This window comes from Acomys minous (assembly GCF_964271855.1).
Source record: "Acomys minous genome assembly, chromosome: 18".
Taxonomy (NCBI): Eukaryota; Metazoa; Chordata; class Mammalia; order Rodentia; family Muridae; genus Acomys; species Acomys minous.
Genome location: NC_140501.1, coordinates 57,826,780 through 57,836,261, shown reverse-complemented (window position 1 = coordinate 57,836,261; position 9,482 = coordinate 57,826,780). Strand labels below are relative to the sequence as shown.

General features: G+C 47.6%; 1 protein-coding gene across 2 annotated transcripts; it reads left to right on the top strand.

Moving 5' to 3' along the window:
* Window positions 1-7,033: 7,033 nt before the first annotated feature.
* Window positions 7,034-9,232, top strand: ARL11 (ARF like GTPase 11). Of its 2 annotated transcripts, none has more exons than XM_084767431.1 (2): window positions 7,034-7,172; window positions 7,832-9,232. In XM_084767431.1, the coding sequence occupies exon 2, from the start codon at window positions 7,928-7,930 to the stop codon at window positions 8,456-8,458; it is 531 nt and encodes a 176-aa protein (XP_084623557.1). In that variant the 5' UTR covers window positions 7,034-7,172; window positions 7,832-7,927; the 3' UTR covers window positions 8,459-9,232. The 2 variants fall into 2 exon arrangements, with proteins under 2 accessions (XP_084623557.1, XP_084623556.1); XM_084767430.1 differs by having other exon boundaries at window positions 7,827-9,232.
* Window positions 9,233-9,482: the final 250 nt, after the last annotated feature.

Genomic DNA, 9,482 nt, shown 5'->3' with positions numbered 1-9,482 from the left:
TTTTCTGCCTCTGTCAATACCATAGAATTCACATATATATTACAAAATCACACAATATGTTATATATTGACTTTAATGGCCAATTATAACTTTCAAAAGATTTATTTATTTTTATTTTTATTTGTGTATTTTTTCCTGCGTCTGTGTGTTCAGTGCTCACAGAGGCCAGAAGAGGGCGCTCGATCCTCAGGAACTAGAATTCTAGATGTTTGCCAGCTGCCGCGTTAAGACTAAGGCACCAAGGGTTGGGGCAGGGGTTGGGGTGGCGCACGTCTTTAATACTAGCACTTGGGAGGCACAGGCAGGCGGATCACTGTGAGTTCGAGGCCAGCCTGGTCTGCAAAGTGAGTCTAGGATAGCCAAGGCTATACAGAGAAACTCTGTCTCGAAAAACAAAACAAAACAAAAATCTGACATAAGATCTACATGGATGTGCTTTCACAAACTTTCGGTGTAACTCTGATGTGTATCAAAAAAAAAAAAAAAAAAAAATGAGGAACCAAACCCAGGTCCTCTGCAAAAGCAACAGGTATTCTTAACTGCTGAGCCCCACAATTATCATTTAAAGGATTCTGGTGGTGGTTTAAATACGAGTGGTCCTCATAGGCTCATATATTTAAATGCTTAGTCATAAGGAAGTGGCCCTGCTTGAGAAAGATTAGGAGGTGTGGCCTTGTTGGAGGAGGTGTGTCGAGGGGGCGGGGCTTTGAGGCCCAGGGGTTCATTCTCTCTTCCAGTTGCCTGTGGATCCAGATGTAGAGCTCTCAGCTGCTTCTCCACTACAGTTTATGCCTGCCACCACGCTCCCAACCATGATAACAGACTAAACCTCGGAAACTATAAGCCAGTCCCAATTAAATACTTTATTTTATCAGAGTTGCTGTGGTCCTAGTGTCTCTTCACAGCACTAGGACACTAAGATAGTTCTACACACACACACACACACACACACACACACACACACACACACACACATATACACACACACAAAGTTTCTCACATAGTCACTAGAGCTCTTTATCTTTATCTTTTTTTTTTTTTAAGTCCAAAGTGGCTTCATCTCATCTCTGCGCTCCGCCCCAAACCTGTGTGTTTCGACCTCTGATAGTGCTTGCCTCCAGCGAATGCTCTCAGCCTCCATGTGCTATATAAATGCTTTGATTCCACTTTCGTTTCTAAAAACAGTTTTACCAAGTAAAGATTTTTAAACTGATTCTATATAAAAAGTATGTTAAGAATGTCACACTGGGCTGCAGAGATGGCTCAGAGGTTAAGAGCACTGACTGCTGTTCCAGAGGTCCTGAGTTCAATTCCCAGCGGCCACATGGTGGTCCACAATCGGCTATAATGTGACCTGATGCCGTCTTCTGGCCAGCAGGTGTACCTCGGGCAGAACACTGTATACACAATAAATAAATAAGTCTTTTTTATTAAAAAGTCACACCACTGTATTTGACTATGCCTCCTAATGAGAAACGTTATTGGGAAGATACAAGCATGGTGGTTTGAATGAGGACGAGACCCAGTGGCTCCCACATGTGAATGCTTGGTCCTCAGGTGGTGGAACTGTTTAGGAAGGACTAGGAGGTGTGGCCTTGTTGGAGGAGGCGTGTCCCTGGGGATGGGGCTTTGATGTTTCCAAACACACCGTCCATGCCCCTCTCTCTCTCTCTCTCTCTCTCTCTCTCTCTCTCTCTCTCTCTCTCTGCCTCATCATTGCTGTCTCACTGTGAGCTCTCAGCTAGTGCTCCAGCACCATGCCTGCCTGCCGGCTGCCATGCTCCCCACCGTGATGGTCATGGACTCACCCTCTGAAACCATGATCCTCGAATTAAATACTCTCTTTTATAAGTTGCCTTGTTTTTTTGGTTTTTTGTTTGTTTGTTTGTTTGTTTTGTTTTGTCTTATCCCAGCAATAGGACAGTAGCTAAAACATACAGATACATGGATGGATAAAGATACAGGCATGGCACACACACACAAATGCTCCTGTTTGTTTAATGGGCCTTTCCCTAAGTGTTAGGATGTGATTTTGTGGAATGTTTGGTTTAATTTCCTCTCATTTTTTTTCCCCATTTACCCAGAGTCTGTCTTTCTGGACTATGGTCTTTCAGCTGACTCTTGCCCAGTTCACATTGTCTTGTGTTTTCTTTCTATCAATCATCAAGTGATTCCTATTACTGTATTTTCAAGCTCATTTGTTTTGCTTCCACGGTGTTCACGCTGCGTCTGGTTTTGTCGGTATTTTGCGTCTCTAGAAGTTTGATATGATAATCCAGTTGATATTTCCTTTGCTTTCTTAAGCAAGTGTGGTATGCAAATAGTCTTAATGCCCTTTTTGTGATGACTTTGCCATCCAGGTCATTTCTCTTGACTGATTTTTCTCCTCTGAGACCCATGACCTATGACTGCATAGCGACCTCCCTGAGTGCTGGGCACCAGGACCTTTATAGTAAGCTATGGCTTCCCTGTGGCTTGGATATGGGTTCTCCCCTACGTGTCAACACATTGGAAGCCAGACTTGGAAAAAAGACAACAAAAACAAAACAAAACAAAAGCAAACAAACAAACAAAAACGAGTTTCAGTAAAGGAAGGATCCTGTCCCTCGTTCTTCCTGTCTCACTGTGTGATCTTTCCTTCTGACACCAACATGAAGTCATCCGCTGTGATGTGACACAGCCAAGAGGGTCTTGACCGGATATGGTGAGTGATGTGCTATTTATTTAGCCGTTTGTTTGTTTGTTTTGTTTTGTTTTGTTTTTCGAGACAGGGTTTCTCTGTGTAGCCTTGACTGTCCTGGACTCACTTTGTAGACCAAGCCGGCCTCGAACTCACAGTGATCCACCTGCCTCTGCCTCCCGAGTGCTGGGATTAAAGGTGTGCGCCACCACCACCCAGTGCTATTTATTTAACCTTTTACCTTCCAAAACTATATGTTAAATAAACAACTTTTCTTTATAAAGTATCAGCCTTGGGTACTTCGTCATAGTAACAGAAAACAGTAATAGAAAACGAGGGCTGACCGCTGTTGTATTCCTTTAAACACTGAGCTTTACTGTGAGCCATAGTTAAGTTCCTAGACTGGCTTTTGTCTTTTCATGGATGCTGTCAGTTTGTGGCTTTGAGGTTTAGTCTTTAGGAGTCCCTTTCATTTTCCCGTGTCACATACCAGGAGGTCTGTCCTCTCCGTGTGGTGTGCACATGAGTGGTATGTTTGCAGATTCATATGCCTGGCCCTCTGTGAGCAAAGGGAGCGGTTGGGATTCACCGTCCACTGTCATTTTCCGTGTTTGTTCTACTTTCTCTGTAAGACCTTCGGTCAGTAAGTCTCCCACGGCACGGGACTGTGCCAGAGCTGGAAGTTCACAGGCAGCCTCACGAATCCAGACCATCCTCCCTCTGTGTGGTCTTCCTTGTCCATGTTTTCTCCTGCAGATTCTAGCCCCCAAACCCCTGTAGTTAGGAATTCAGTCTCCTCAGGCCACTGACCTCCTTGGGCTCCTCTGGAGTCCCTGCTTATGTGACAGTCAGAGACCCACCCCCACCTCTGAAGGGGGAAAAAAATGGGATATTTTAGGGGCACCATGTTCCAATGTCCTACAGCGCATGCTCGACAGTAGTTGCCTCTGTTGGTATCTGGGGTTTGTCAGTGATAACTCCAGCCTGTCATGTCATTGTAACCGATGATTTTTCCAAAGTCATCAAAATATAAAATTATACAAAATACTCTGTAAGTATTTAGATTGTGGCCAATGTCAGATACTAGCATGGCCAATGTTTTTATACACAATTTACTCAGTGTTGGTTGATACATTTCCCACTGAAATACATACAGCTTGCATAGAAATGTGAGGATTTATATTACCATTGCGTGGGCAAAGATGCTTTTCAGCACTTATAATACTGGGGAGAAGATCAATTTCTACCCCGAAGGGGCTTTTATTTAAGAAATTTTGGCGTTAGCTGGGCACAGGGGCACACACCTGTAATCTCAGCACTCAGGGAGGCAGAGGCAGGCAGATTTTGTGAGTTCGAGGCCATCATCAGCCAGGTGTGTGCCAGGTGTGTGCCAGGTGTGTGCCAGGTGTGTGCCAGGTGCACTTCAGCTGCACACCAGATATAAAAGGACCAACCTGCTACCTCTCTCTCTCTCTCTCTCTCTCTCTCTCTCTCTCTCTCTCTCTCTGCCTCGGTTTCCTCCCCCCCCCCCTTTCTCTCTGACTCTGTTACTCTCCTTTCTGGGTCATTCCTTCTCTCTCTCCCCTCCCCTCTTTCATAATAAACTTCTTCCTTAATATTAAATATGTTGCAGCAGATTTTCTTAATGATAACACTTAGACCTTTCTATCTTCATACATTAATTTTCTTTATTTTTGAAACAAGATCTCGCTGGGTGTGGTGGCACGCCTTTAATCCCAGCACTGGGGGGGGGGGGGGGGGAGGCAGAGGCAGGTGGATCACTGTGAGTTTGAGGCCAGCCTGGTTTACAAAGTGAGTTTAGGACAGCCAAGGCTACACAGAGAAACCCTGGCTTGAAAAAAAGAAAGAAAGAAAGAAAGAAACAAGGTCTCTAGCCAGAACCCAGTCCATATTCATTATGTTGCCTAGGATGGCCTTGAACTTCTGATTTTCCTGCCTCTACCCCTGAAGTATTGGGTAACTGTTACCATGCAGGTTATGAACCACACTTCTTCATCGTTGCATTATCTGACTTCTCTGCCACCCAGCTCACACTGAGACCCGTGTTTCCACCTGGCCCACAGGATCCAGGCAGAAAGAAAGAAATCCATGTCCTACCTTGAAGAAGCAGCCCACTCCCTCAGGACAGGTCACTCCATATGACACTTTACCACGCGGCCCTCCTGACACTTCAGACCCCTGGCTCATGGATGTCCTCCACCCAGCTATGCTCCTCTACAACTGGGCCCCAAAATGAAGGAAGGCCCCTCATTTTTATGCACCATGTTGTACAAAGACCATTTTGAAGATCTAGGAATGGAAATTGTAAATAATAGTGCCAAGACTGCCAAAATCTCTGCCTTGGGGGAGGCAAAAATAACATGTACCCTCCCCCCCAGAGTCCAGTGATACACCTCAGAGCAATCCCTCCAGAGTTCACTGAAAACCAATGAGTATTCCAGGTCAATGGGAGAGGCTTACAGGCAGGAGCATAGGCGGCCTTAACCACCCTCTCCACAAGGTCCGCACCCAGGAGTGATGGTGGCTTCCCCATGGCTGTGTCAAAGGAGCCCTCTCCATCCTTTCCAACCTACATCCTCTACCCATCCTCCAAGACCCCAAGGCCACAAGCAATTAGGGAAGAATTGCATACAGCTGTTGGGGGGGGGAAGGGAAGAATGTCTGGACCCTCCCTGCCCCTTCCTCCTGCTCCTCCTCCTGTGAAGAAAAGTAAACAAGCAACAGGCCCAACTGCATGAGCTTCTGACTCGGGCTCAGCACAACTCCCATCCTGCACAGGGCGGCCCACTCACGTGATCTTGAAAAAGTAATCAACGTAAGGACAAAAGAAAAAAGTAACATGACAAGGTGATAGACAAGTCTACACACAATGGCACCTGACAGTGGTGGACCATAGAGAGGGGGAGCCCCGTGAGAGGTGACGAGTCCGCCGCAGCACCACCGTCACCCATGGCTAGTGTTACTTTTTCTGTCGCTCTGGTTCTCAGGAGACTGGATTAAGAGCAGGTTGCTATCAAGCCAGCCCACCACAGTCTTTCCCCCCATGGTCTCAGTACATTAACAGTTAATTAGATTTACCCCAATGTATATATGAATATGAATGTGTGTGTGTGTGTGTGTGTGTGTGTGTGCACATACACATTGGGAGGGTTTTTTCTTTAGAATCGTACTCTACACTTTAGTTCTGTCTTGCTAACCAGAGGGATTCTCTGAAGTCCAACGAGAACAGCAGAGCCCTGCACCCGGGATTCCTGCAGCCAAGGAAATGGCGCGTGTGTACTCGAAGAGGGGTGGGGAAAGTGAAAATTTTTTGAAGAAAAAAACTGAGGAGGAATGAGCTGCAGAGATGGCTCGGTTAATAACGTGTTTGCCGCACAACCTGAGGGCCCGAGTGGAGCACCCACGGTAAAGCTGGGCACGGTGCCCTCCATCTGTAATCCCAGCCAGAGACAAGGGGATGCCTGGGCCTTGCTGCTCAGCCGTTCTAGCCAACCCAGTGGGCTCCGCCAGCGTGTCTTATCCCAAGGAAAGGATTGGGGTGCAGGTATACAGATATACACAAGGCACTGGGGTACAGTGAGAGACCCTGTCTCAGAAAATAAGGTGGAGAGTCGCTGAAGGAAATACCTACCATTGACCTGTGGCCTCCTGTGCATGCACACATGTGTACATCTGAATATGCCCACACAAACACGTTCATACACCACGCACGCATGCATGCACGCACGCACTAGGAAATTACATAACTATTTCAAAACCATCTTAGGATGCAAAGAAAAATCACAAGGGTGGTGCTATTCTAAGATTAGACAGTTGTTGGGTAGTCATCCTTGCACAACCAGTGTGTGAGTGCATGGTGTGTGTGTGTGTGTGTGTGTGTGTGTGTAAGGGTGTGGTTCTAGCAGAGTCCTTTATGAATATTCTCATCAGTAATGCATTTCGAGATCACCTCCTTTATTTATTTATTTAATATTAATTATTTCTTCCTTTTTGGGGGCTTGACAAGAGACTCCATTTTGATTCTGACAAGCTCCACAGTTTTGTGAATCAAAGAACCTCCAGGCACCAGAAAAACGCTGATGCACATGTTGCAGAAACTCCGGGTCTCAGACTTCCCAGGGAGACCACAGGAGTCAAGGAAGAACTCTAGACAGCATCTGGAGGCTGCGCACACAGTGTGCCCTCACACACAGTGTGCCCGTGGCCTGGAGAGCTCAACTGCTGAAGTGGCAATTAGTGCTGAGCTCCACCCACAGCTGGAGAGCTGAGCTGTCTCCAGACACTCCCCCCCCCCCCCCCATAGGAGGATGTCCGCCCCAGCCACTGAGGGACAAAGTGCAAGAGCCACTACACTTCCTCACTTCAAGCCTCACTCTTGGCAGCCAGCAGAAAAGCAGCTTGATGGTGGAGAGGTGCCCTGGCTGAGGGAGGGACGGAGGATCACCTGTCACAGTCCGGGGGCACAACAGAGGTAACTTTAAAGCTTGCTTTCTCTCACCGTGGCAGGAGTGAATGAAGCTCTTTACTTTTTCTTTTTTCCAGTGTTACTTGATGCACACTCTTAGAAATGCTATGTTCCTTCTCCTGCCTCCCTCGACTTTCTCCTAAGTTCTGGGCAGTTCTTAGGCTTAGAATTAAAAAAACAAAACACTCCGGGGTGTTCTAGAGGTCTTTTAGATGGTGTAAAACACTTCTTGCGTCTGACTCAAATGTGCCTGAGTCAACAGCGATTTTCAATGGATCCTGGAGAGGCCAGTGTCCTGGTCCTGAGAGGCATTCCAAAAAGTCAGCACACGATGACCTTGCTTCTCCGCGTCATCTGGAATGCCACGCGCTGCTACTTTTGGGTTTATGTTCTGGGAGGAAAGCAGGAGGGACAGGGGGCCACCGGGTGTGCAGAATTGAAAACGCCTTTCTGTAGCCTCTACTGACCCAGGTCTGACGGCTCTGGCCCTGCTTTAACTGCTTAGGGAGGGCGCCTGAGTACTGAGGCTCCAATCGATCCTTCCGCAGCGTCAGAGATCAGTCAGCTGCTGGTGGGACTCACACTTCCTCACTTCCTGGACCTTTCAATGATCCGGCCTGGGTCTGAAAGCCTTCCCTAAAATGACTTGTTTTGTTGCAGAGCAGGAGCTCCGTGGGTGTGCATGGCTTTGCGTTTCTTCAGAAAACGGTAGCTGATGTGCGCCCCCTGCCTTTTGCAGAAGGATTTATCAGGGGCCCGCCATGGGCTCTGTAAATTCCAGAGGTCACAAGGCAGAAGCGCAGGTGGTCATGATGGGCCTCGACTCTGCCGGCAAGACCACGATCCTGTACAAACTGAAAGGAAACCCGCTGGTGGAGACCCTGCCGACTGTCGGATTCAATGTCGAGCCTCTTGAGGCTCCTGGACATGTGTCACTGATTCTCTGGGACATTGGGGGACAGACTCAGCTCAGGGCAACCTGGAAGGACTACCTGGAAGGGACCGACATCCTCGTGTACGTGCTGGACAGCGCAGATGAAGCCCGCTTGCCTGAGGCAGTGGCCGAGCTTGAGGAAGTCCTGGGAGACCCCAACATGGCCGGCGTCCCTTTCTTGGTACTGGCCAACAAACAGGAGGTGCCTGATGCTCTACCCTTGCTTGAAATCAAAAACAGGCTGGGCCTGGAAAGGTTCCAAGACCATTCGTGGGGGCTCCAGGCCTGCAGTGCCCTCACAGGCCAGGGGCTGCCGGAAGCCCTGCAGAGCCTGCTGCACTTGCTGAAGTCCTGCTGAAGTGCAGTAGCCTGTGACTCCAAGCAGGAGCAGGACAGGGAGCCGTGCCAGCCGGATCCCCTGCGCAGGCAGAACAGCGCAGCCTTGCTTCTGTGAACAGGAAGGGCCAACTGATCCTTGGGGAAGTGACGCTCACCTTACCACACCGGAAACCGTTCTTCTCTCGGACAGTGTATTTTCTTCTCAGGACCTAGTCTCAGTGGAAATGATGCTGAAAATCAAGTGTTCTTCAAGGGAGTATAAATAACCTCAAATACCCCTTCTGTCACAGACCTAGGGGATAGGAATAGGATGAAAGAGGGAGGAATAATAGGAGACAAGCAAGGGGATAAAAATGTAGATGTAATCTGAATATAATAATTAATAATAATAATAGTAATAATAATAATGATGATGATGATGAAGGCAATTATTATCACTAAAAAAAAAACCCATGTAATAGTTCAATACCAAGCGACAATGTAACAAAGTTGGTGACATAATAATCGAGAATCAAATGTACAAATGAAAAGAGGTTTCAAAACTGTATCTGAGGGTCACCTCACCTGTCGCTGTCATCAGGAGCAATTCTTCCTGCTGGCCTCTGGGCCTGAGGCACTGTCACTCTTGTGCAGTTAGCTGGGCTGGCAGCAGAGAGGGGCTGGTCTGCTGGCACAGTACTATAGAAGTCCATGGGGCCCTTGAGCCCTCAGACTTTGCCCTGCCCTCCAGCGCTGAGTAACTCTTCTCTGCCCTACATCCTACACTGTGAAAAATAAAAGAAACTAAAACTCCGTCTGTGCCCCTTTTTTCTTCTTTTGTAGCACATGTCTTTCCTTAAAGATTAGAAAGTCATGGCCGAGAAGATGGCTTAGTAGGTAATGGCACTTGCGGCTGAGCAGTTTGATCCCCAGAGAGAACTGATTCCTATAGATTGTCCTTTGACACCCACATGTGTTGTGGCACACACATGTATGTGTGTGTGTGGGTGCGTGTGGGTGTGCACATGAGTGTACTCAATGACACACCTGAGTCTCCCACCCCC